We start from the raw sequence: 27,800 nt of genomic DNA, 5'->3' as shown, positions 1-27,800 counted from the left end.
ATCTGCTCCAGGGTGTGTAAACTCTGCAACTGCATTTAATGAGTGCAAGCTTATGGCCCGCTTGAAAATCATGCGTTGCTAATGGCTGACCCTTTTGGTAGGGATTGATAAATGAATGATTGGAAGCGGTAGACCACAGGCTTGACTTTCCCACATTTGGCTGTGTATATAAGATCTGATAAGGAAGTTGAGGTAAAGCTTAGCTTAAGGTCAACTGATCATTAATCAACTGTAACTGCACTTTCAGGTAATCAGCCTGCAAAATGCTGGCCCACTCCACTCTTTGAAGACCCCACCTACAAAGAGCTGTAAAATGTTTGCTGAAGTAGATTAAACACAGCTTTAAGTGCCACCTAGAGACTACAAAGCATGTTGTGTCTTTGCTTTGGGGTTAACCGCCAGACTGACACTCTGCTAACTGTCAGTCCATCAGCCCACCCCGTTCATAAGCTCTCTCCTGACCTACTGTGTCCTTGCTGGGTCCATTATTGCTTTTGCGTGGTGTTAAGACAGAACATGGGACACATTTTACAGCTTTTATCTTGTAGGGAGCTGAGCTGCTCTGATTTTTTTTTTTCCCTGCATATCTCGGATCTGGCCATGCAGAGTATTTGCAGGAGGGCACTGCAAGGTATCAGTTTTAGCTTGTATCCTCAATTCAGAGCAGGCAGCTCAGCAGCCTGGGGGAAAGGCTCACCTGGGACTAGGTGACCTGGCAGAGGCAACAGGCTGATCTGCTTTGGAAGCCACACTGAACTGTGTTACTATGTGTGTGGTAGATGGGAGTAATTTTGGGACAGCACCCAAACATAAAATCAAGTAGATGTGTGATCTAAGTCAACTCATGAGGGTCAAGCTGTTTCTTTACAATCATTTCCAGATGTATGTTAAAGGTGGCTCCACTTGGATGGAGGAAGGATCTAGGCTTGTTTTAACAGCGTTCCCAAACAGACTTTTGGTCTGTCTGGCATGATGGAACCACATTGCCCTGTGGCATTTCTCAGTTCGCCCCTGCTTTCCCTGTCCCCTCCTCTGGTGATTCTGTACTATAGAAACTATCTTAACAAAATCTCTATTTAAAGTCACATGGAACACCAGGTGACAAAAATATAAATAATGTGTCAGACACATTACATCAGTCCACCTCATCCACAAAAATCGTAAACCCCATGTCCTTCGTTCTTTTTTCTGGACTATCAAATAAGGGATCACACTGATGCTCTTTGAACATATAAAGTGTTTATGATCAAGTATTTTGAGATATACCTGTTTGATTATCTGGAGGATTCTATCTGGCAAAGTTCATAATCATGTAACAACATAACCTTTAGCCGTAGCTTCACAATATGTGAGTCTTGCAGAAATGAATAAGAAAGCAAAGCTGCATTGTTTTAAAGCAGCCTCACTTGCAAGGGAAATCAGTCTGTGGATGTCCTACTCATCACATGTAGAGTCCATCTTCTGACTGTTGCTACTTGATGCTGGTGGAAGCAGAGGGTTCTCAAAACCTTTTGGTTGAACTGTGCAAAGAAATTATTTGGAAACAATTGTAGGGATTCCTCAGACTTCAAAGATAATCAAGCAAGGGTACAAGGGACCGGACAACTCTTTCCTGCAGGGTACCGCCAAAAAATCCTGATGATAAAGGAAAAGCAGGAGGGAGGGCATGCCTGCTCATTCTTCCAAGCCATTTTTTAGTGGCTTGGGGTTTTGGAGAGTGTAGTTTTGCTCCAGTTCTTCCCAGAAATTTTATTTCTTCTGTGCTGGGAAGAGATGTACCATGTGCATGCACCAACTCAGATCCTATGTCACCAAATCAAAGTCAAGAGCTGCATGCTGGGACTGGTAGGCTGAGGGAAGTTGTGTCTCTGTAGGGACGATGAAAACTCAGATGTGCCTTGGTAACGGTTTGCTCCAGTGTCTTTCAATATTTGCACAATCGCTCTGAAAAGCAGCAGAAATGGCACGCAGCACTGGGATCCTAAATATGTGCATTTTGTCTTTGCATTTAGAAGCCGTAAGGACAGTTTAGAAAGCGAGAGCTCAGCCGCTATCATTCCTCATGAGCTAATCCGCACAAGACAGCTGGAGAGCGTACACCTGAAATTTAACCAGGAGTCCGGAGCGCTCATTCCCCTCTGCCTAAGGTGAGTGAAGCCGTCCTCCTCCTCAGCATGTGCTAACATGCTGGTTTTGCCTTGTGGCTTTGTTTCACCATACAGACATGCATGCAATGGGTCTTTAAAGGCCAGAGCTGAGATATTTTGCCAAAACACATTAGGAACAAATGATTCTTTGCATGTATGTTCCTCGTGGTAAGATTGTTTCTCATTGTTTTTATGTCCTCCAGTGCATTTTGAGTGCTGAAATAGGACAGGGTTAGTATAGGGATTTTTTTATTAGTCTAATGCTGGCAACTCTGTGATAAAGAAGGGATGTTTTACTATATTCTGTCAAAGAAGTCTCTTAAGTTATTAACTCTGGCTTGTGGACTCAGACACAAGTGGTTGTGCAAAGCCTGTTTGCAGTCAGTTTATGCATGCAAGTGTGTTTTTTAGACAAATTGTGTCACTTGCATGATTGAAGGAACAAAACATCGCGTGCATCTTCTACATGTTGTCTTGTTGTCTTTTGAGGGTTCAGGCTGTGCATACCACTGTATGAGACTTTTCTAGTTTTCCACAGTTTAAGTCAACACTATTTTTAATACCTGTGGCAAATGTAGTTCTTAACATAAAGATGAACTGTGGGGTAGATACAAATGTTTGCAGGTTGACTGAGTTACTTTAGAATAATGAGTTACATGTCTGTCGTATCAGAGTTATCAGCAGCAGGTGCACACTTGCCTGTGCCTGTTGAGAAACCAATGGGATAGTTAACACGAACATATTTTATTTTATATCACAAATGCGTGAACAGTCTGTCCTGATCAGTTACCACAGCTCAGCTGACCAGCAGTAACTCATCAAGCAACTGTGACTCTGTTAGACACTATATATCATACCTGAATTTTTCCCCCTTGCATGTTGGAAGCCGTTCATGTGTGTCACACGGGCTTTGAGCCTTAAGCACCAGAGCCATGATTTTCCCCGTGGAAAGCATTGAATGAAAAAAACAGAAGTGTAGGTAGTCATGTGTGTATATTTTCTAGGCATTTTATTGAAATGCTTAAGTAATAAGAGGTTACATTTGTCAAGCACTGGGGCAGTGGGATTACTGGGTATTGTCGCAGTTGTTAAGTTTGGGCCCCCACAATGAGCCTGCTTAGTAAAGGCATCTTCATATTCCCACATGATGTGGAGCCTGGATTCCTTCCTGCAGTTTTCATCATACTGAAAGACTGCCAGTCCCCTGCCTTTACACACATCAGCATGTCATCACGGGGATAGGCATCCAGTGCGATTTAGATGTATTCTGGTTCTGAAACAAGGCCCCGAGATTAAGGAGGGAGATAAGGAGGACCTCTGTGCCTCAGAAGGAGGCTTGTGGCCTGCTTTGTGGAGCAAATCATTCATTTATTCCTGAAAAATTAATGGTTACTGCCTTCAAAATGGATTCCCATGCTGATGGCATAAGCTATATTCTGTCGAATGCTGCTCACACCCTCTCAATTCACACACACGTTTTATTCCCCAGGGGAAGACTCTTACATGGACGGCACTTTACATATAAAAGTATTACAGGAGATACAGCCATCACATTTGTATCGACAGGCGTAGAAGGAGCCTTTGCTACAGAAGAGCACCCCTATGCAGCACATGGACCCTGGTTACAAGTGAGAGAGCCTCCTTCCTTTTTCTCCCCCTTCCTCCTTTACTGTGTTGTAAAAATGATCCTGCTGAGGGCTTGTGTGGTTTAAGAGAGTAACAAACCTGTATTTTCTGCTGCAACATCTCCCATAGCTCTTGCGTAATATTTTCAGTGATTATGGACTGAAAAAGTAATGGTGAACTGTTACTATTTATATTAATGGAACTCAAATTGATGAGCAGTGGCTGGAAAGTTCAAAAATCATCTGTGAATACAGTAGTGTCCATTTCCTGCAGTCAGTGAACACTTTACAGGCTGTATTTACTCTTGATTTCTTCCAGAAAGGAATTTGGGGAGGCAGAGTGGAATGACCTAAACAAGAATGGAGCCAGGGTGGAAGGGCTAGAAAGCTGTGGGGCTGTGATCCTACAGAGCCAAGATCTCAGTTTTACATCATCCCTAGCAGGCGAGCAGCACAGAGAGCACTGCTTCTTTCAGTTTTAGCTCTTTCCTATTGATTCTTTGACAAAAGCTCGTGGTTGCTTGAAGTACCCACACATTTTCTGCACCCGTATTTTTTCTGTATCACAGATTTTACTCGGAAACTCCCCATCCGCTCGGTGTTGAGGGTCAGCCCTACGGAGCAGTGATGCACTAATGATATGATGGCGTAGCACTATTCTAACCTTGAATTTCTTCATGGTTATAAACATATTGCGAAAGTAAAAAAGCTTTGAGGAATGTGTTTATGCAGAAAAGCTCATCTCTGAGGGACTATATGCATGCAGTACGTCTCTGCCTTCACTGCATTCCTGCCTCCCCTGCTATTTTGAAGGCAAGGGTTAGTTTTAGCATTGCAGTGTTGCAGTTAACCTTCCAGTGACTTGTTTTCAAGGCATTCAACTGCCCGTATTCATACGTCTGGAGGACATCACACCTTGAAATCTATATGACTTGTAAAGGAGCTGATCTTGGCTAGAATCATCTTGTGTGTAGGGATTTTCAAAGGGCTTGCATGCTTTGATTGTGCTGACTGGAAAGTGCAACACTCCTGTAATGATTAACAGCAAACGGTCAGGTTTAAGGGTGGGTCATTTGCTGTTGGTTCCTGTGCTTGCCAACACACGATACACAGGATCTTGTGACTGTTTTAACTCCAAACATAAGAGTGTTTGTTTGCATTTACATCACATATCGAAATGTATTGATGTGTAGAGTAGTCAGGTAACCTCTAAACAGAGAAGAATGGCAGTAGTTAGGTCACCATTCAGACGTGTAACTAATATTAACCCTTATCAACCTGTTTGCTTCCATGTCTGCTGAAAAGTATGGAAATCTTTGGAGTAGCTGGGAGGGAAAGATGGATAATTGCTGGCTTCCAAGGGGTAAGGAGAAGCAAGTTCCCTCTTTTGTCTCCTACACAAGGTCAGCTTATTGGATCTTCTCGTCTGATGTGACTGGCTCTGCTGCTGGCTCCTGCCCGTCCTGTGATAAGAATGAAGGAGGACAGACCGGGTGGGGGGAGGAAGGGAGGCTAAAAGCAGCCTGGGACAAGAGGAGGAGCACCCAGTTGCGTGAGATACATGTGGGAGTGTCGGAGACTCTTGGCTGAATATGCAATGGGAGGCTTGATCTGTGCTCAGCAGTCCCTTGTGGTCTTGGGAGCGGAGGAGGAAGGTTCATGTGGCTTTACTTCAGAAGTAAAAGCAGTTGCGGTGCATAAAATTTCCGAGGAGGCGAGCTGTGTTTGGTTTAGTCCCTTGCAGCCTGAGCTGGCCAAGTTGGCAAGCTCCACAAAGCTTTCACAGCGAGGCCCAGAGAGGATTTTCTTCCTCCCTCACTTGGGACCCCAGGCACAGCGACGAGCTCCAAGGAGAGTTGATGGTTGACAGCAAATCACTGCAATGCAGGGGCTTGTTGCAAAGACAAGTAAATGGAGGGACCGTGAAGAGGAAGAGAGATGGCAGGCATCTCCTGTGGACTTCTTCTGCTGTCCTAGAGGAGGAATAGGAGCCTGAAAAATCCTGGTCTCCACTCTGCAGCAGCCAGGGAGTGACTCTTCTTGAGCCTGAGCTTTGGTGCAGTGAAAGCCCAAACCTGCAGACTAAACACAGCACCTCCTGTTTACATCTCATGGGCTGGAGTGAAGCCTGTCCAAGGTGGGACAGGCTGGAGGTGTTGCACAGTTTATCGGCCTCCACTGCCCGGGCTGAGCAATGAGCCGCCAGTCGCTGGGCTCCAGGTGGGGGTTAGCAGATGACGGGAGTTTGGCAGGTCCCAGCGCCATTCCTACCAGACAGGTGTCCCTATCGCCACCGCAGCTGGTACTCGGCAGGAGCCGTTTTAGCGGTCTCAGCAGAAAAGGCAAGGAGTCATTAGAGCATGGAGATTGTACACCCCATTTCTATCAACAGGCTTTCCAGGTCACGTTCGAGGCATGTTAGTAGGGGAAGCCTGTCCTGCTGCTGCCCATGCTCTGGGGATGATTAGATTATTTCATTCTCCAGAGCTGTCAAATTGGCACCTTTCCCAAGTACTTGGATTTTTTTTTTTTCATTTAGGTAACATTTAATTAGTTCTAAGAAGCTGAATTCTATTAAAGGTCTAAGCATGTCAGGCTGGTTTATTTCTGAACTTCTTCCATGGTGTCATGTATTGTTGAATAGGGAAATTGCTTTGACTCAGAAATGTACAAACATATTCAAGAAGTCCTCCTTGTTAACACTAGACTCCTGTTTATGTGCTAGTTACTGTGGCAAAGTCTCTGATGTGTAACACTTGCATTAACATTACACATGATCAAAGGCTTCTGCGGTTCTTTCTTCCACTCCCCCTTCCCCCAGAGCTGTGACAGCAGAGCCCCCACGCTGCCTCCTCAGCACCTCTCCTTTCCGAGGGGTGGATGTTCCGGATGCGCAGAGAAAGGCTGTGCAGGAGGTGTCTGGCCCCACATTAAGGATGCTGATCATGCAAACAGGCTCTGACATTAACTGCCCCACAGTGACATTTGTATTCGTGGTGGAGCATCCAAGGTTCTTGGTCCAACATCTAAGTAATGCCAAGCGTGCAATTCATCACGAATCAACCTTGTTTGTCTCTGAGCCTACCCAAAGCAAGGTGAGGTTGTGCGTGTGTTCTCCCTCCCTCCCTTACTTATGTTCCAGCAGATGATAGGGATGTTCTGTTGAAATGTGTTACTGATCAAGCCTGTCCCAATAAAGTTGCCTGAGCCTTTAATACATATTAATATTATCCTGGGGTAGTTTGTGTCAAAGCCTGTCAGCATGCATCATCCCTTAGGAATTACCATCATTAAGTCTCCAGTGATGGGAGTCAGGACATGCTTCTGCAAAGCTCCTCTGCTTTTATGTGGAGCTCTCTGCCTGTCTAGCACAAAACAGACTGTTCTCCCCTCCTACCTTGCTCACCTGGACTGCTTACTCTCCCCAGAGGGGAGAAGAAGGTTTGTTTAACACTACCTTTAGATAATTTCTTCTCCTGCTGCTTTAGGCAGTCATTGTTCTAGGGAAGAAGATGACACTCAAGTCTTTGATCATGTGCAATATACATGTTACGCATCAGATATTGCTGCAGACTCTGACATACGAGCCAATACAGTGCAGTAAAAACAAACCTATAGTTAAAGAGTCCTCATTAACTGCAAAATCTAGCACACAGCATTTAAGAAATATCTCTGCACCTTAGTCTTGCCTCTGTTACGTATGTGTATTTCGATACTATATCTAATTGAAGGATCATATGTATTCTTTACAAAGCATGCCCGCCTCATTCAGTGCACAAAGGTGCAACATGTTTAGGGGATGAATCAGGAGTGTGGAGTAAAGTAGACTTTTGCCTATAGGACTTCCACTTTGTTTGTTTGTCAAAATTAGAAGGTGCATAGTGAATGAGGAAGATAATTGCAGAAGAATCACAAGTCTCATGGCAAAGCCTGTTAAATGTTGCCCTGGAGAACTGGATCCTGTTCCTGCCTCTACTACCCTGTTTTTTCTCAATACTGTTGCAGAGTCTTAAGTGAAAATGTTTTTGGGTGGCAACTGAGTTCGTGTTCCTTGTTTTCTGGATGGTCTGCTCGAGACCCGAGGTCTGATCTATGTTCCCAGTGGCTGGGGGCCCAGGAGGAATTCCTCTGCTGATACCCCTGTGCCCTGCAGTGCTGAGTGGGCTGGAAAACAAGGACCTGTGAGTCTTGAGATGGTCACCCACAAGAACTGGACATTCAGACTCTTTGCTGATTTTCCCATGTCTGTTCAGGAAAACCTTCTTCCAGTCATCCTGTGAAGATTAATTCAATGCTTGCCAAGCATTCCAGCTCCACAGATGAACACCAGAAACAGTTTTAGGGAGAGATTAAAATTCATTCTGGCAGGTCAGGAGGGAGAAAGGGTCTCTTTGGGGTAGGGGGTCAGCCTGGGAGCTTAAGTCCCGTGTTCAGCTCCCTGCTCTTGCAGATTTTCTTCTGACTTTGTTAGGTCTCTTAGTTTCTTTTACCCTCCCTCCCCCATCTGCTGCATGGAGAAAAGCTCTTCCCTGCCTCGCAGAAATGTGAGGCTGAGCACGTCAGAGGCTGTGAGAGTGGTAAGGACAGTAAGATTAGGTACTTCCAGTGTAATCCATGCTGGCAGTAGTCGGATGGAGCGTACTAAATAAAGGGGAAGAGAGTAGGAGGGAACAGGGAAACAACGTGAATGATAATGAAAAGAAATGATGACTAATGCTGCATTCAGTGAGCAGAACCATCCTGAGGACTGAGCAGGGCAGAGGTCTTGTGGGAGAAAAACAGCAGGCGATCCTGTGATTACAGATTTGTTTTGTGAGGCAGACGCATGCTGGGGCGAAATGAGTATGGTGCAGGCAATCCCTGTGCAGCCATTTCCAAAGTTTTGTATGCCCAATGTCGCTGGTCTCTGAATGCAGAGGGATTTTTTTTTCCAGGTAATTTACTTGGTTTCAGAACAAATCCTGTTAGGCAGATGGAGGCTATGGTTCATTTGCAGTTGGCACCCCCTGATTCTCGGCACAAGGTTGATGTCTCCATGTAAGCTGAGGAACTCACAGAGGCAGTGGGGTATTATACCCTGGCCCCAGCCGCTGCTGACGGATGCTCTTTGCTCGCCTCCCATGCCAGTGGGTTTACAACATCCAGCAGACAGCACGCGGATGCTGGGGCTGTGGAAATGGGGTTCCCCTCTAGCCTCCCTGCCCTTTGTGTCACCTCCGGCTTTGGCCTCTGATCTGCCCTCCATCCTGTTTTTCTGTGTCTCCGTCTTTGCCTCGTCCTGGCCCATCTCTGCTTTCCTCTCCTCCACTTCATTCAAGTTGGCAAATTCCTTCTCTTCCTCCTAACACAGCCTGACTTCCAGCAGAAACGCTGAGAGCGCTGGAGCGTTTCCCTGCCTTTCGTCCCGATGTGCCGGGTGCCATAGCAATCCCTTAGTGCTCGGAGGAATGATCGGAGGGAAAACTGCTCCTTAGCCCTGTGTTTGGGGCAGAGCTGCCTTGGGCTGGGACATGCTCAGTGAAGAGGGCTCTTCAGGACATTTTTCTGCCTTTCTCTGAAAGGCTATGGGCAAACAGTTACTTTCAGAGGCTTCTGACTTGGCAAAGTGTTTGTGTGATCAGGAGAAAGACTTTCCCTTCATCTGCAGGGCATTTTTTGCTAATCTTCATTGCCCTCCTCCTAAGGGTTAGTTCTAGTGCTTTGCAACAAAATGATCATACACATTTGTTAGCACTGTAAAAAAGTACTTTTTCCAAAATACCTCTCTGAGATGACTTGGTTCCTTTTCTCCGAAAAATCTTAAAAAAAAAAAAATCAAACCCAAGGCATCCAGCATGGAAAAATAAGTTGAGGCTTAGAACAGCAAGGTCAAACTTCTTATAGAAAATGTTAAACGTGCCTGTAGGCAGGATAGGTACATGGAGGCTGTGGGAAGCGTCTAGCATGCAGGAGCTATCAACATGCGCTATCTGTGCTGGCAGTCGCGGTGGGGGGGGATTACTGTGAGCAGGGTCATGGGGGACGATCCATTCTTTCGGTTTGGCAACCTAAGGGAAAAATCTGGGAAAGAAGATCAGACCGAGCCCAGTCTTTAAATATTTTCAGTTTTTCTTGCTGAAACAAAAGCCTTAAAGAGACCAGAAGCTGAAAAAAAAATCCTTTTATGTTGAATGAGACCAGAAATAGAAGGTTTTCATCAATAAAAACAGAAAATAAAAATCTAGTTTCGCAGAATGTAGCTGGAGTTGTTAGAAGTTTTGCTTTCTCCAATCAATATTTGAGGGATAAAATGCTCATCTAGGATATGAGAAACTCATGTTTTATCCCTTTCCTTTGATTCGAACCCCTATTTCTGCTTCTTGGCTTTATGGGCACCACAACTATAGGGTATTTTGGTTCTTCCCCAGCTCATCCAATTGGAGTTGTTCCACATCATATAAAACACTGAATTAGTCACAGAGACGGAGAGTACAAGAGAATGACTCTGTTCCGGTAGCGCTAGGACATTCCCCTGGAAATGAGCACATCTGGTTCTTCTCTCTGCTGTACCACATGTTAAATCATTTATGCTCATTGGCATAATGGCGGCAGCAGCAGTTCAAGGCAACATTTTGAAAGAGCTACTCTGGTGCTTGAGATGGTCGCCTGTAAGTGGCAGCTGTGAGTCGAGTCCCATCTTGAAGAGATAGAGATTGATTTTTGACCTCATCAAACTTGAGCAGATGCGTTATGCCTGGCATGGTGAGTTTAAGGACAAGACCCACAAACGGGTTTAAGTCATGAACAATTACAAACCACTCTTCCCCAAAGCAGTTTTATGCATCTTTCCTAAAAAAAAAACTTTTTCAGAATCTTTTGGGTGGCTTCCCTCAAATTCTTGAGCAAGTCTAGGGCAATCTAACTAACACTTTCCAGTAAGTTTGTCTTCCCCAAAACCTCACCACATCATCCCTTTGTGGTGTTCTGTCTCACTGCTGAATGAGACGCTGGGGGATACCTACACTGGGGTTAAAATGTCCCGTTAGATCATCACGATCCTCCTCATACCAACTCTTCTGCAGCATGTTCTCTGGTACTTTGTCCAGGCTGGTTTTGAATGAGTCAAGTTCTTCCATCCTTCTTAAGCCGACTGACTATCCCGCCGCCCAATGCCCCTCCCTTGCAACTCAAACGTTTTGGCTACTTTGTGTAGGTTTTCTTCCACCCACTTGGAGCATTCCCTGAAACGCCTCTTCTTCCTTTGCATTTTCACTCCAAAAGAATTGGTATTGCCGCTTTTCTTGGCTCCCTGGTCAGCCCTCTCCTCAACTGAGCCAAACCTTGTGCTCACTGAAAGCAGCTTTGTCTGCAGGTCAGATCTCATCAGGCTGGGCTCTGAGGAGCCCAGGTCCCCGGGATCAGCCTTGTAATCGGGAATGTCACAGAGAGATCACAAGAGGTCAGAATCTTTCAGCATCACCATGTACTTCCTCTTCTGGGATTGTAACATCGTGGTGTGAAGCAATATGGTCCCTGCGGCATCTGTGTGTGGATGTTTTTCCTTTACAAAGAGGATTGTGAATCTCTTGGAAGAGCAACAGTGGAATTTCCCGTCCAAGGTGTTTGTTGCAATACTGATACCTTTGAGGCTGTAATGAGAGCTGTGGTGGATTCAGGCAGCGAGGTGGCCTCTGCAGATGGTGTCGGGGCTGGGTGTGATGTAGAAAGATGCAGTGACAAGACCTCTGCCCTGAGCCACTTGCCGTCAAAGCAAAGCAGCGCAAAGAAGGCCAAGGCAAGGGGGGAGCAGAGAGATGGACTGGGGGATGGTTGTGGCACAAAACGTGATTCATCCAGGGGTTTTATTGATAATGTTTAATTTCAGTGGGAAATGCTAGTGTACTTTAACTTCACTTTTTGCTGTGCTGTCGACAGGAATTAAGCTGAAACATTTTTAGGGCAAAGGGCTCCTAAAAGTTGCTGGATATTTGCAGATGAACAGATGACATGTGGCTTAGGGTGTAACTGCTCCACCCATTCCAGGCACAGCACCGGGATAGATGGACAGTTTCTTAGGAGGGCTGGTATGGTTTACATAGGGGTTTATTGCAATGTATCCCCACCTTCTCTGTCTGAGCCCTACAAGCCAGCTCTGTACTAAGTCCAGAGCTAATAAAACCTTTCGTTTCTTTGACAAACCTGCTAGAAAAGCAAGTGGCAGTGTTTAATGCAAACAAAGCACTAGGGCAAAGTGTGGGATGGGTTTGTTTCTGGGTAGGCAAGAAAATTGGGTATTATCGGTTAAAGCACTCCTACTTAGTTGTCCCTGGACCAATCAATTGTGCCTTGCCCTGCACAAAGCATGTTTCCTGAAACTGGATGGAGCTGCAGCTTGATCCAGAAGCTCAGCTTCTGAGGGTCTTCCTTTTGATCAAAGACTTGCCAGCTGTGCCAGGCTTTCAACATTGGTGTGACCTCTGTCCCCAGCCAGCCTTTCCTGAGCTGAGAATTTCAAGCCCTCATGGTAGGGTTGAACCCTATAGTGAGAGATGGGGTGTTAACTCTGGGGAGGTACCTATGAGCTGACTATAAAGTTTTAATGTTTTACTAAGCACCAGTTGCTTTCAAAGTCAGCCAAACTAGTCTAGAGCCCCATGACCTTGTGTACATTTTAGATCTCGCCTGTTTTCATACACTTGCAGCCATGTACCTGTAACAAGTCACGATACAGGTTTCTCAACTATGTGTGGGTTTGAAAGCTTCGACACCGAAAGCTTCAACACCAGCTCCTTCAGTTGACCCATGGGTAAGCCCTGTAGGTCAGAAGTAGGTTTCAGCAAGCTCAGGTGAGACTTGCCATGAGAGGGAGACATGATGCACGCAGCCCTTGTGTTCCCTGAATGCATCCACCAGCCTAGCCTGGTATTTTGTAATGTGTCTCGACACATGGCAGCTATTAGTGAGGCAGTGAGAACCCAAAATTCGGACCTCAGTTGTGCAGTAGCTTCCTGTGATAGAAAACACGGGACTTATCTTTTGGCTAGTCGTTGTCTTCCAAGCATTTGCAGCGTGACCAACAGTTACAGAGCTGCAAAGCACACAGAAAATGGAGTCCGGATCTGCTGGCAATGGAATGGCACGTGTCCGGGCCTCTCTGGGTCAGGTCAGGGAGATCCTGGTGTGAGCAGGACTGTGCAGCACTGAAGGAGATGTTTCAGATACCCACAGCTGGCTGGCGAGGCCGTTCCCTGTTCATACTGCAAACAGCCATGACAAAGGCTGAGCTACACCCATAACCAGCTTCGGCAGGCTGGGCGGTGGGAGTGTTTGAACAGAGCTGGGAAAACACAGCACTGCGAGCAGCCGGGGCGCCCGCTGCTGCTCGGGGGAGCTCCTTTGCTTCCTCGGCACCGGCCAAGAGATTTCATGGGAGAGCAGACGTGTTCAGTGTGCATGGGACGGCTTCGTTTGCCCTCCAGGTTGCAACGGCTTTTCCCATGGCTGCAGCACAACAGCAGGGCTCTGTTTTTCTTTGGAGAGGGAATAAGCTGCTTCATCATTGTGATCTCTGTGCAGTGTCCTGTTGATAAGATCAGTTAACAGCATCAGAAGAAAACTCTAGATTCAGGTCTGAAATATAAAGTGAATGGGGCCTGTTTGTTTAATTCGAGCTTCTAAGGTTTAAATCCCAGAGGAAATTAAATTAGGTGCCTAGAGCAATGGCAGTCTGTCATGTTTATTTGCTGGGAATGTCACCTTTAATATCATGCACATATAACGTGTGTGTGTTAATGTAATGGGTATCATACTGTGCAGGAGCAGGCAAGCTACAAGAACTGGAAACCTGAAATATTGTGACTGAGGGAAACTGAGATGGGATTGGATTTAGTCTCATCCTTCTCTGCAGGAGCAAAAACTCACCAGCACGAAGGTGGTTTTTCTGATTGTAGGTGGGGATGGCAGCCTGATCTACATGCACAGGCCTTCATGCTCTTGGACCATTTTGATTTGTCTACTTCTAAGAGGAGAAATCTTATCTAGACACAAATCCAAGATGACAATACCTCTTGCTTCAAAGCCCTCTTCAGCAGCTGGTGTGCTGCAAACGCATGCATTCCCCTGCATGCCCAGGAGAGCTCGAGAGTGCCAGTTCCCTCTGCCGAGGGACCCGGCTGCTTGTACATTTGGTTACACCCATGCATCAGAGATTCCCTTCTTCTTAAGAAAAGAGCGGATCTCCCCAGCAGCGTGGGGTAGTGGGGTCTGGAGTGGGTTTTCTCTGACCTGGGCTGTTGAGGTCGGGCTCTGAGTGACACACTGTGAATGTTACTGCAGCAGTTTGTCACTGTAGCCTGTGACACCTGCCATCCAGCACAGTTAGCTGTCTGCGCAGGGCTTGCAGAACGGTGCTGCAATCTTTTCTCAGCCCGCTTCGTACTCAGGCTGCCATCACTTCAATCCCACAAACGCAGTCCACGAGACAGCTGAGCTGTGGGACTCCTGTCCCACTCCACTTGTCAGACCCTTCGGGGAGCCTATTCAGCCCACTACATCAGTGGAATTTGGGATTTTTTTTCAGCTGAATTACCAAAATTCACCGAGGGGGAGCAGTGAGCTGCAGATGGGCTCAGCCATCTCAGGGGGTTGCACCCTAGGTCAGTCCTCCATGTAGGTTTGTCCCTACTCCGGGAGTCTGTGGCTTAGCTGGGACCTGACCTGTCCCCTCCTTCACTCTTTCCACCCTTTGCTGTTTACCCCTGTGTACTCTGTCCTGTTTTCCTTCAACCTTGGAGCAGCTGGCTGCCTCGCACATGTGGTTCCCATTTCTCTCCTGCCTCTGGCACCTTGGGAGCACCCAGGAGTCTTCCTGCTGCACTTGTCTTCTAGTCCCCCTGCCAAAGCAGTGGCTCCCCATTCCTGCTCTCTCACCCATCCCAACCTCTGGCATTTCTGCTCATCCGCGGATGGCTGAATATTCATTTCCTCCTTGCCTGATTGCTGTGAATACCAATTCCTCCTCCTTTTTCCGGCTGTTCTGTAGATTTTGATGTCTGCCAAATTGTTTTCATTCCCTTGCCCCATTGCAGGCTGCACCTCCGCAGAAACAGATCTGCTCCGTGCAGAGCCCCAGCTCCCCACACAGCTCTTCCTTCAGAGCTGGGCGATCGGGTTGTCCTTCTGCTCCGACACAGACAGCGGCTTCCTCCTGCAAGCAGCCAACAGACGAGTGTCTCCAGTCCAACAGGCAGAATAGTTACAGGCTCCCGCAAGGAGACTGCAGTAGTTTGCGGTGGTGCTGCGTGTTTCAGTGCAACGTTTCCCAGCTTGCCAGTCTGCGGATTTGTGCCAGGTTGCAGAGTCCTGTCCAAAGCAGCAAGCTCCTGGCTCCTAGCTGGAGCAGGGTTTTTTCAGGCTTGAGGTATGATCAGAAAGGCCTGATGGAGTTGCCTGCATTCACACCGAGCAGCTTGGTCATAAACCCTGACCTGGAGACTGCTGCAGGTTGAATCTAAGCGAAGAGGAGAATGTTGTGGAGAAGGGGAGGTCGCAGTTCCCTCATCCCCTTGGAAATTCATGTGCCATGGCAGCAGGGTGGCAAGGTTAAAAAGGGGAGAGAACTGCAGACACCTGGTAGCTCTCCAATCTCTATTGGGTGTTTTTGGACCTTTGCTCTTACCAACCAAAGGAAAAAAGGGAGACCAGAATCTTCCCTTTCTCTTTCTGCCCAGTAGCCCTGCTTATGTGTTACCAAAACGGAGCCCAGAGGCCTCCACTTGCCAAACAGCCCCTGGCATCCTGGTGGTCACTCGCACCACACTGATGTTACTGGCACCAAGGATTTGGTGGGCATGGGAGGTGGCTCCCTGCCCGGAGATGGGACAGCCCGGCTGCCCCAGACGTGGGCTGGAGGGGACAGCGGGGAGCAGCAGCTGGGCGCTTAGCTCTGTCACTTCGGTGCTGGAGCGGTCCTGTCTCTGGGAGGGCACGGAGCTTGTGGCTGGGGGGAGCAGCAAAAGGGGAGAAGAGTGAGAAAAGAGACATGGGGATGGTGGTTGCTTCAGGATGGAAAGCAATGCCAGAGGCAGAGGAAAGGGTGCAGCAAAGGAAGGAAAGGAGGAACAGGGGGAAAGAACAAACCTGTAGGCTGAAATGGGAATAATCTGCTGGATGCTGCTGCAACCCAACTCCCAGGAATCCTGCTCCAACACCCCCTCACCACACGGGGATGTTTGTCTGGTCCCACGCTGCCATCTCTGCTCCTGTGCCAAGCCAGCTGGCCTGCCTGGAGCTCTGGCCTTTACGGCTGTTATGAGGAGTGGCAGGACGTGTTTGCTTTTAGCTATCCCGTGCTTTGCTAAAGAGGGTGGGAGTTCCTCCCCTTGAATTCCTGAGGTTGGTTTCCCCGTTGTCTCTGATTTGCGTGACTTGGGGGACTCCGTGGACCCAGGGTTGTGGCCCTCAGCTGGTAATTTTGACCCATTGGCAGCCACTTTCCTGGGCAGTTTTGTGCTTGTCAGCCTGGTGGCCTTGAGATGAGCCAAGAGCTTTCCCAGCACGGGTACACGGGATGGGCACGTGCAATACAACATAGAGGTTCCTGGCACTGGCACCTCCCGTACCCGGCATCTGGTTGATGTGCACGATGTGCTGCGCTCAGGTCAGAGCCCTCCCTATGCCCAGAGCACCGGCTTTGTGTGGATCGCAGGCTCTCCCTGCGCTGCCATTTCCTGATTAAACTGTGCGTATACCTTCAATGGATCAGATGAAAGCGGCTCTGTCTCCCACTGTCTCTCCAACAGTTGTTATCTTGACCCCTTTTCCTTCTTTCCCACTCTGTCTGTCTAAAGCCGAGCCTCTAATTTTAGGCTGAGGAAGATAATAGAGGGTCAAAAAAAGATTGCTGTATAATTTTAATGTTTCTTTGCAGTGGTTGGGATGGGAGGCGAAGTTAGGAGCTCCTTATCCTCAAACCTTTGTATTGCAGGAAAGAAGGACATGGGGAAAGGAGTGAGCTGGTACAGTCCACTCTCTGCAGAAGTTGTTCTGTTTCTTGGCAATTATCTAAAACTAGGAGTGTAAATGCATAAACTACTGTATTTCTTTTACAGATCCTATTGACTGAAGAGTTTGTAGAGAGAATGCTGGAAGATTTAGAAGATCTGAATTCTCCAGAGGAAGTAAGGCTGCGTCATTCTCGTGTATCCCATGTACTGTCCCAGGGAGCGCAGCCCGTCCTGCAGCTCACCTTTGATCCTACCCTCAGCTCACGGGCTGCAGCCCTGCCCTGTAGACGTGAGGCCTTGCTAAACCTGCACATCTGCTATGAACTAAGACACTGACAGAAGGGATTGCAAGAAATACAGGGCAGGGGTGGGTACTAAGGGAGACTCTGCATTTCCTTCCTACCAGCATCTTTCCCAACGTGGTGTCTGAGCACCTCAAATCAAAGGGGTGCAGCCCCTGGGCCAGGTTTCCTCCATGTCATGCACAGTGTCCTTGGCAGCAGCACCAAGCACATCACCTTCCCCGCTTTCAGAAAGGCTGAAAGCAGTGGCAGCACATTTACTACTGAGCAATCTGTTGTAGGGGCCTCCTTTTCGGGTTCGGGGAGCAGACGGGGGCTTTTCACATCTATTACTCTGCCTTTACCTGCCACCCCTGCACGGTGTGCAGAGGACCATCACCAGCCTGGAAGTGTTATAGCAGCAGCCAAAGGAGCTTTATAAAGCTTTGCTGTGCAGTGCTAAACTTCCCCCTGCCATGTGATCTCTTCCTGGGGAACATTTAACACCCTGTCTCCCATGCATGCCATATAAATATTCTGCTTGACTTCAAAGAGTAGTGGCAGAAATGACATGTAATATTTTTAATCCCATTTTTTACAGCTCCCTGCAGACTCTAAAGAAACTTTCCTTGGCTTGTAGAGCAGCCCTCCCATCCCTTGCCCTGCTTCCCTCCCCCCAGGAAAATCTCAGGGCTCTAATTGTTTAATCCAGGGTTGATTCAATGCCAGGATGTTCTTCACTGTGTGAGTGAGGGGAGCACGCTGCTGGCTGTGCAGTGACTTTCAGGCCAGCTTTTATCCAGTTAAACCTAATCCAAAGCTCATTTTTGCTAGCGACATGGAAGCCTAGGAGCGTTTTGGTTTGAAGGCCCATTAGTTAAGGCTTTGGACGGCTCATGTGCTTTCGCTCTCCGCTGAGAGGCAGCGCAATGGGCATGGCAGCTTCTGGCACAGCAACCAGGAGCTCGGTTCTGAGTTACTGTGACTCTGCTAAATTAAAAAGTGAAAAACAAACAAATGCAAAGGATGACTTCTCCAAGAGGATTGCTTTGGAACCACTCCTGTTTATAAAACAGAAAATACTTAGGATGAAATGTGATCTTTCAGCATCCAGATTCCTCCAAGGATTTGTAACTTGCAGGATCTCGGTTTGGGCCAACTCAAGGCGTTCCTCAGCAGCCATGACTGTTGCTGATGATATTCATGTGGTAGGAAGAAGCACTGCAAGGAGAGTCTGTCCTTTGCTGCATGAAGAGCCACTGGTGTTAAGTGAAATTAAGTGAAATTATCTGAGTACCTTTAGCATGTTTTTCACATGCCCTAGACATTGAGCTCCAAGGAATCTTCAGGTCAGTGTAGGGCCACTAGATTATGTGGTGCAAGATATAAGCAGAGCTTGAGTTTTTTAAAAAAAACCACATAAGTGGGACTTGGGTTGTTTATGTTTCCTAGGGGAGAAATAGGGGTAGTTTATGGTAGCCACCATCCTGAACGATTCTCTCACTCTGCCCCCAGATCATGGGTCAGACCCTGAGATGCCAGACCAGCACACTAGGGTCAGTGGGTCCCAACTACAGGTTACTTTTGTACACCGCTGCAAATGGAGCAAGGTCAGGAGCAAATTCACATTAGAGCCACCCTTGCTGTGGAGCAGGCAGCTGGAGGGGATCTCCTTTAGCAGGAACCTACCACTCAGCTTGGGGCACTTTCAGGAAGAAAGACAAGTAATTGCATAAAGATAGATGTTTCACAGGTCCTCTTGCACCAACTCTCTAATTCATGTAGCCCCTGGGAAGCTTACGGCACTGCTGGCCTTGGTCTGAGGACTGCTGTAGCTGTAACTGTTCCGAATTGTCTCTGGTGGTGTGGGATCCTGGTGAGATAACTCCCTGGGGTTCCCATTGGGGTGTCAGGTGGTACCACACCATGGGTGCAGCAGAGTCTTAAAATCATCCTGCAAGTGGGCTTTCAGAACTGTCCCCTTTGGCTTTTGGATCCTCAGTCTGGGCATTGGGATTGCCTGAAATGCTTGTCCAGTCTGGTTGCCATCCAGCTCTGGGGCAGATCTGTAGCCTAAGAGATTCCACCCCTCATCTCCCCTCACTACCTTGAGCTGTTTTTGAGAGATCTGTGTGAATGCATGGACCCTGGTCAGAGGTGATTGTGAGAAGGGTTGGTGGTAAGGTTCCTTGGACATCTGCCCCAACACAGTCATGATTGGGACCAGAAATGTTGGGTTGACCATCCCAGCCTAACGTGGGATGCCCTGGAGCAATGTCAGGATTGGACCAGTGCACTTGACTTGTTTGGGAAACACTGGCCAGTGACAGTGCTGCGTAAACCAGACTGGGAAAAAAATCCCTGTTCCCCATGCTTCAATCAATGTTTGCAAGACAGCCTGAGCAGCCGAGTGCCTGTGTGAATTTGAGGCATTGTACCGATGTTCTGCAAAGCCTTTGTACCAGAGGTGGGGAGGGCTGGAGCAGAAATGCCGTTTGGGCACACTGGCTCTCTCCAGCCAGGGTGGCACAGGTTGCACCCCCGGAGGGGATGGCCATTTGCAAGCCTGTCGCTCAGCAGAGCTGTGCTAGATCACAAATATCCCACCCTGTATGAGCAGGAGGTTGAAACGTGCCATAAGTCTCGCTTTAAAGCAAACGGGGGCTCTGGGGGCTGGGGTAGGTGAAAGGAAAGGGACATCGTCACGTAGGACCGGAGACACTTGTGCTGTGAATTTTCAGAGAGGTCGAGGAAGAGAAATGGTGATGGGGGCAGAAACGCTCCAGAATCCTTCTGGTGAAGTAAACAGCGCTTGGGCTGAAATCTCAGAACTTTACTTTGGCAGCTGAGGTACTGGCCACATTATCTAATGTCCACTGCTGTCCAAAACATACTGATGGGGAAATGTTTTCTTAGTGGCCTCTTGTTTGAAAAAATAATAACAACATGGGGCTGCCTGCCTTTGTAACGATTTTGTTTTCTCTGTGGGTTAGGTTGCAGTGATATACATTAACTGGTTCTCTTTACTGTCTTACAGTTTAAACTTCCAAAGGAGTACAGCTGGCCTGAAAAGAAACTGAAAGTTTCCATCTTGCCAGATGCTGTGTTCGACAACCCGCTGCATTAGAGCTGAATTACACCCTTCTAACAACTGGGAGAGCCAAGTTACTGTCCACTACCCAGTGACTCACAGGATAATTAATGCAGTAAAAACTCTGCCTGCAAATAAAAGAGTTTGCTGCACAACCACTGCAAACAGACGAGAAGCTACTCAGCACCAGCCCAGACCGAACTGAGCCCTTTCCTTTATCCTTCCCAAGGCTGAGCTCTCTGGGAACAGCCTGCGTATGTGTGAGTGCGAGTGAGAAATATTTAACTATGAAAATAAGTAGTAAGAATCCTTTCTTTCTCCTAGCTACAGAACTCCCCTCTGCCTTAGCCCAGGGTGTAGGTGCTCTGCACGCCTGTATTTACACATGCATTTCTGCCAGGTGCGAGCCTATAATCCATGGATTAAATGTTCTTTACGTGACTCTGGAGTCCTTTTGTTAGCCAAACTTTTACTGACTGCAGAACTGTTCTTCCATGTGCTATTTTTTTTTCTTTTCAGAAACAGAATGGTATTTCCCCTGTTTAAAGGAGGCCAAAAGCTCACATGCTTGAAGCTGAACAGATTTAAAGATGAACTTTCTAGTTCAGTCAAGAAAAACAAACCCAGATCCTCCCTGCCCTCAAATTAGGCATGTTTTAAGTGTTGGTCTTGGTGCTATTAGCTATGGTATCACTGCAAACAGAGGCAACTTTATTCTCACGCATCCTGTCCTTGTGCCTGAACCCCAGGGAAGGTCGCAACCTCTGGTTTTGCACAAGCAGGAGGAAGAGAGCTACCGGGGCGGGGGAGATCTCCTGTTTACAGTGTGTTTATCTTTAAAGAGATACTGTCAAGTATTTTTTCCTTGCTATTGTACAGAATTCGAGAAGCTAGAAAGGACCATTTGTTCACAGGAACAACTTCAGCAGCTCTGCAGCATCCAGAGGGCTGCTTGAAAGTTTGTGAAATGGAGATCTCCACTGCCCTGGCACAGCAGAGAGGAGACTCAGCCTCGGTAAAGCCAACTATTCTCCCTGTTCCAGCAGAGTCGGGCCCTGGTGCAGCTCTGGTTTCCCCTCTAGCCTCGCTGTGGTGGCTCTTGTTGCTGATGTCCCTCCTTTCAGATAGATTTGAACTGTAAACCATGCAAATCAGTTTGAAAAGACACTCTCTGAGATGCCCATGGCTTCCTCCTTGGAGCAAAACGTGGTGTGCGGAAGAGGTGGTCTCTGTGGGCTCAGGTGTCTCTGCATCGAGTTGCTGGCCCCTGTAGATGTGCTGCCGCAAACCACCACAGGCTTTACCCTCTGCTGCTGTTGCAGGTTGTTCCTGATGTGAATTCCCCAGCCTTCCTCTGCCCATTGTCTTTTCATGACAACTCTTCACTCCTTGTCAAGTGAGGTGCAGCTTTCCTTCCACCCCTTTCTGCCTACAAGCGAACTTGGTGATTTATGCGCAGTTGCTCTGTGATCATAATACAAGTATAACAAAAGCTTTTAACACTGAACTCCCCTGATCAAACAGCAAAGTCCAGGAAGCCTTGCAGTACCCCAGAGTTGGTTTTCTGTTTCCTGATTTAATTTCTTCCTGGCAAAGTCAGCTTTGATGTTTTTTTGCATATATTTGAGGCTGGTTAATGTTGGTCAAGAAGCAGAGCTAGGAGCCACAAAACTCTCCTTGGACGTGCCACAGAATTCCTCTGTGGCCTCAGGCAAGTTGCTCAGTGTCTCTCTGTGCAGAGGCTGATTATTGACTAGAGGGTTGTAGGACCTACCGAAGCATGCCAGGGTTTGCAGGGGAGGGCGTGCTTTGTGTATTAAGTAGTATTTGTATTATTATAATTGTTGTTATATTATAATTTAAGGCAGACCAAATGCAGGGTCCAACACTGCTCAGCAGAACCTTCTTTTCTGCAAAGCTACGAAAGCAATTTACATGTAAATGAGTTTGTCATTTGGTCTGAACTCAGAGGATCATCTTAAAATCCTGCTGTGAAAGAACAAACTTTCAGATATCTGCTTGTGCCAGCCAGAGTGATTTCTGTGCTGTGGCAGACTGCATTCATCCGTGAGATCTCTTGGCCAGTTTTTGTTGTCCTGGTTAGCACTAAGCATCCCTTCCGCACTGGAGTTGTATATACAGGGGACAGCGTGGGCGAGAAAGCGGCATGAAAATGTACCAGTCCAGCTTCAAAAATGACGTGCCCAAGTGACCCACCCCAAGATAATGAACAAACAAGCGATTGTGGCAGTCGGGAAAAAGGCAAGGGCAGCAGCTATGATTTTGTCCCAGAGCCATCCACCAACAGTAGCCCATGGAGGGCCCTTGCAGGAGCTTGCTGGGGGTGCCTGCAGCAGAGCTGGCCCCTTGCCACGATGCTGGCTGCTCTTCCTTGTTTCCAGATGCTAGCTCTCATTAAAAGGAGCTTAAAATCCACATCTTAGTGGAGAAGGGACATTTGGAAGGTCAATTGTTGCTGTTCCTGCAGAGATCAGCACAGGGCAGAGAAAAAGTCCATCAGACCCTCTGTGGGCTCTGACACACATCTGGAAAGCTTAGGGCCTCCTGCCCTGTGAAGTCTCAGAGCCTTCGCAGCGCGGCTGCGGTCCTGTACGCAGGGAAAGCACCTCCTCCAAGCTGGCTTGTGCTCCAGTTCTGCCTTTCCTATGTGTATGTTTTCCTCACCATATTTACTCTCATCAGACGCTCTGGGTTGGCTTTTCATTGACTTCAGAGGGAGCAAGCTGAATGCATTTGAAAATCCACCCAGTATCCTTGTGTGTGTGTATTTTTGTTCCATGTCATGTATTTATATATAGTTCTGTGTATTTGAGTTATGAACAGGTGGCATGCCAGAAATCTCTATTTCTGAGACACTTTCTCACAGATCTTTGCTGGTAGCCAGATAACAATTGAGGGGAAGGTTTGAAGGGAAGGAAATGAAATCTTCCTATTCAGTTAAGGAGAAAAATATTAGGCAAATAACTGCCAAAATAGAAATCTCTGTCTTATTGTTAGACCAACTACAAGAGAGAAACTGGTGAGAGTCAGCCCTTAAGCTCCAGGGTCATGTCGCTGCCTCTCAGAAGTTATCTAAGAATAAGAAAGTTGCACATTACTCGGTATCGTGAAGAGCTGTGCACCCACAGGACGTCCCCTCCCAATTCACATCAAGTTTGCAACTGTGCCAAAGTCTTACTCATTGGCAAGTAAATGAGATCTCGAGTTTGGATATTTTCATCTTGGGGAAAAGGACATGCCTGCGTGTGAAGGGAATGGAAAAGAAACCTTTGTATTTTAGTGAGCGAGCAGTTTGCAAAAGAGAAATCCATCAGTGTTAATATACGTCGTGGTATTTTTCTAGCCCAGAGCTGCTGAGATGGTAGGTCCACTGGTGCTGAAGTTTTCTAGATTGTGTAGAAGGTCAGAAGCAGGAGTGTATGAAACCAAAACCTGTGAGGCTTCTGTTGCCTAGAGAATGATCTGGATGGAAATGAATGCAGTTTAGAAGCAGCGAGTGTAGGTTTTCTCCCTCCTGGAGAAATCTTGCAATGGAGGTCGATGGGCATGTTTCCAAAGATGAAGAACCTTATGGCAGACCCGCAATGCCTTGAAAATCCAACATGTGACAGCAGTTCTGAAAGGAGAAGTCCCAAAAGCCAGGGACTTGTGATTAAGTCCCAAAAGCCAACTCGTGATTAAAAACAGGAGAAAGAATGTATAGTTTCAATATTAAAGTATGTGGGATACGATCTGAGCAGAGCAGTCAGTCTTGTAGCTGGAGTGACCTACAGTGATATTTTCAGTGGCTTAGATAGGTGGTGCCTGCTGTGCATAATGTCTTTGAGGATGGTGATATATTGGTTTCACTGTGCATAGATTTGCCAACAGTGATTTGAAATGATATTCTGAAGCTCTTCAGTTCAAATATTCAGTTGCTCTTGAATGGCTTTTGAAATGACACCATCAGGTCATCAAATGGTCTTTGAAGAAGTGGGGTTTGTGTTGTGTTTCATCTGTGACCAGTAGAAATATTTAGGGGGTATAGCTTAAAAAAAAAAAATCACAGTTGAAGGCAATGCTTTGCTTGGAGGGGGCAGATGCTGGGGCGAGGTTGTGGTGGGGGAGCGGGTTACAGCCGCCCTCCTGCATCCACAGCTCAGGTTGTTCAAGGCAGCACAGCCCTCAGGTGCTGCAAGGGGAGCAAACACGGGTGCAGGGAAGCTAAAAACCAAAGTGAGCATCGTCAGGGCCTGGGCACGGCGTGGGGTCCCCACAGGCAGGTCCTCATTTCCATGCCAGGACCCACTGAGGTCCTGCTCAGGCGCAAGCAGCTGGCCACACACGTCCCGCTGCGTGTTCCCGCTCTGGCGCCTCTACCCGCCGCTGGTAGCAGAGACTGCAAATGGCTGCAATAGCTGCATCCGAGGTTGAGTCAAAGATGGGGACTCACCATGTGGCTGCTTCAGTCTCATTTGTTATTTTAATTAGCGCAGGGTGGGGAGTGGAGCTCCTGCTCCGCTGCCCCTCGGGAGAACCTCCAGGCTGGTCACTGAGTGAGCTTTATTGCTCACCCACCAGCCGTTCCCTTCATCAAAAGTCCCCCCAGCTCCTCACAAAAACCTTTCTCAGATGCATTACTGGAAAGCACGTGGCTGCCTGTGCGCTCGGCAGGACGCTGGGTCAGACAGCAGGTCGGTGTGGGATCGCGGCTGCTCGGCTGCTTCTCTGTCCTGATGGCTGCTCCCCCTGCCGCTATGGGCATCTGGAGTCCCTGACCTGCTTTGCCGGCTTGTATCTGGCCAGGGCAAGGCAGCGTCATGTCGGGTGGGGAGAAGAGATCCGCAGATCTTCAGGCCAGAGGAAACACTTAGACCTGTGTGTCCGATTTTCCCCTAGCCCAGGGCACAGTCTTGCACCCTGCGGCTCCACTGAACCAAGTCTTGGGCTCCAACCCCCGTGCCATCGCAGCTGGGTGAGGAGGGGTCCGGCACCACGAGAACCCTTCCACCTCCCAGGGACTCCAGCCTAAATGTGACTGCCCTTCGTTTAGACTGTATATTGTGCCTTAATTCTCCCTGTGAGTGAAGCTGCGAGGGCAGATGGATTGTCGAGCAACCAGGTATCCCTTTTTGTGCATCTGTCCCTATCAATGAATGCCAGCCTGCACAGCAGCCAGACTGTATCCAAAACAGTCTTTTGCCGATGGGGTTCACTTCCCAAGGTTTTAAAGCTGGATTTAGGTCTCTGGGACCGTGGCAGTTTTTAATGAGCTCTGTAGCAACCTGCTATTTCTATAACATTTTTTTTCTGTCATGCATTGCCTGCTTGTTCTCTTTTTATTTAAAAAAAGAAAACAAACAAAAAACCCAACTTGTGTTCAACGTGAGTCCAAAATTTCAAATGGAGAATAAGCCTGAGGTTGCAAATGTGCTTTAAACCCAGCCCCGCATCGACTGTCTCTCTCAGGCACTGAACCTGTCGTGTATCGTGCTTCACCACTTCTTCATTTCTACCGTGATTCTGTTTCTCCTAAAACAACTGACGGACCATAAAATCATCATAAGCGGCACATCAGTTCAGAAACATCATTTCCAGTCTGCCGTGAAGGCAGCCCCTTCCCTTTCCCTCGCCAAAAGACCATGGCGTCGTTCACCATTTGGCTTGTAGGGCTCTGATAGCAGGAGAGGAACATCAGTCCAGAAAGGGTGGCACGTGGCAGATGTGGCTGGCCGGTGCTTGGTTGTCTTTAAACTGTCCTGATGCTATGTCTCCCCTCTTTAAAAAGAGGAAGCGAGAGAAAAAAAAAAAAAAAAAGCCGGAGGAAAATTTCCTGCCGATTGTTGTGTTTTGCAAACACTGGTCTTTTCTCTCGCCCTCTCTGCTCCTGGCGAGGCTGGAGATGAAAATGGCTCCTTTGTTCCTTTCCCTGGGGCCCAACTGCAGCGAAAGTGCGGCTCCGGAAACCCTCCGCTGGACGAGGGTGGGAGGGACCGAGCTGTCGCCACCGTGTGCGGTAGGTCCTACATAAACACGGCGTGTGTTGACAATGCCGCGGGCAGGATGGGCGCAGAAGTGCAGAAGGACTTTGTGGTGCTGGCAGCAAAGCTCATGCGCTGCTCCTGCAAACAGGCTGCGAGACTCACGGGGGGCAGAGGAAGGGAAGGTGGGTGTGAGCGGCCGTGTCGTCCCGGCAGTGACTGATCACGGGCTGGGGGGCTCCGGGCCCTTTTGTTCTCAGCTTTTGGATTTTCCTGAAGCGGCAATTTGCAGCCCCGTGGAAGCAGATGACATCCCACTGGGGGCTTGTACTGATGCCCTGGCCCCCGCGATGGGATGCTGCTTGCACCCATCCAGGCCTGGAGTCCTGGTGCTCCACATTTGGCCACGGTCATTAAACCCAAGTGTAGTCGTTCAAAACCCCTTCTTTCATCCAGCCCAGGTTGGACACGCTTTTCCCTTTTTTTAGAAGGATGGAGGTTTTGCCACAGGCTGGGGACACTACTTGTTTTGTATGCTGGACGGTTTCTGCAAAACCTAGAGGAAAGGCAAGCTTCCAGGGGCAGGGGATACATGGGGTGACCAGATCACAGCGAACTCTGACCACTGGGGCTGCCCCCGCAGCCCGAGGTGAACTTTTCTGTAGTTCAGGCGTGTGTGAGTATGCGGTCTGTGTGCGGGGTCACGTCGAGCGAGGAGCCCGAGGACACTACCGACGGGGGTGGAAGGAGCCCATGTTTCTGCAGCCGGTGTATCAGTACCTTGTAGATAGCCTTTCTTCCCCCTCCCCGTCTCTTTTTTTTTTTTATAAAGTCAAAAAAAAAATGGAAAGCTAAACTAGCAGAGGTTTTTAAATATTTTATATTAGTTTCTAATGTAAATTCTTACATTGTTATTGCAGTGCTGGGTGTATTTCGCCTGCACGTGACTTTTTGTAATATTTTTGTGAATCACAACGTTTTTGTTTGGTTGGTTTTTTTTTTTTTCCTCCTGTGTATTCGAAGTGCATTAAACGTATTTGCAGAATTGTTGGTGTCCTTCTCTTTGGGTGACTTGGCGGGATCACCTGCCTCCGCAGCCCCCTCTTCTCCTCATCGGCACCTTCTCCCCCCGGCCGCAGCGGAGCGGGGTCTGTCGCTCAGGCCTCCCGAGTGCAAGCATGGGAGAGAAAGGGATCTTCCTTTCCCAAAAAAACTCAGCAAAACAGCCAGTCCAGGGCTCCGCCGGGTGCAGGATCCTCCCTGAGCATCCGCTGGTGAAACCCCTTGAACAGCCGGGGTTTTCCACGCTGTTTGGACCAGCCAGGCTGGGGAATACTCACACATGGGTCTGAAGACACGACCGGTCAGCTGAGGGATGGCAACCTCATCCTCCGGTGCGGGAAGGAGGGAGCCAGGGTGAGTGCCGGGTCAGGTCCACGCTCCCATCCTCCGCCAAGCGCCTCTTGGCTTCGGCGGGATTTGCGGGGGTGTGGATGTGCGCGCAGAGACTGAATATGTCGGAGGAGAGACACAGCAAATGTGAAAAAATATTACTGAGCTAATGTTGCAATGATTTCCCAGTAACGCAGAACGATTTTGCAGTAATCTTTTCACACTCCTGGGTAATAAATTCCTTTAAGGTCAGGAAGGGTGGAATATCTCGCGAGGGGGAAGGGAGATTGCAGTGTGTAG

At 48.1% G+C, this 27,800-nt stretch overlaps 1 protein-coding gene across 2 annotated transcripts in view; it reads left to right on the top strand.

Moving 5' to 3' along the window:
• The window catches only part of SUFU (SUFU negative regulator of hedgehog signaling), a 100,387-nt gene extending 73,259 nt beyond the window's left edge, over positions 1-27,128 (top strand). For both annotated transcript variants that reach the window (XM_065638949.1, XM_065638948.1), the window contains exons 9-12: positions 2,013-2,147; positions 3,637-3,775; positions 16,861-16,929; positions 20,074-27,128. In XM_065638949.1, coding sequence (XP_065495021.1) covers positions 2,013-2,147; positions 3,637-3,775; positions 16,861-16,929; positions 20,074-20,163 — 433 coding nt within the window. In that variant the 3' untranslated portion in view covers positions 20,164-27,128. The remainder of the gene's footprint in view (positions 1-2,012; positions 2,148-3,636; positions 3,776-16,860; positions 16,930-20,073) is intronic.
• The last annotated feature ends 672 nt before the right edge of the window (positions 27,129-27,800 follow it).

Source organism: Caloenas nicobarica, chromosome 7, assembly GCF_036013445.1.
Source record: "Caloenas nicobarica isolate bCalNic1 chromosome 7, bCalNic1.hap1, whole genome shotgun sequence".
NCBI classification, from domain to species: domain Eukaryota; kingdom Metazoa; phylum Chordata; class Aves; order Columbiformes; family Columbidae; genus Caloenas; species Caloenas nicobarica.
Note: the sequence above shows the minus strand (reverse complement) of the source record. Positions and strands in the feature narration are given on the sequence as shown.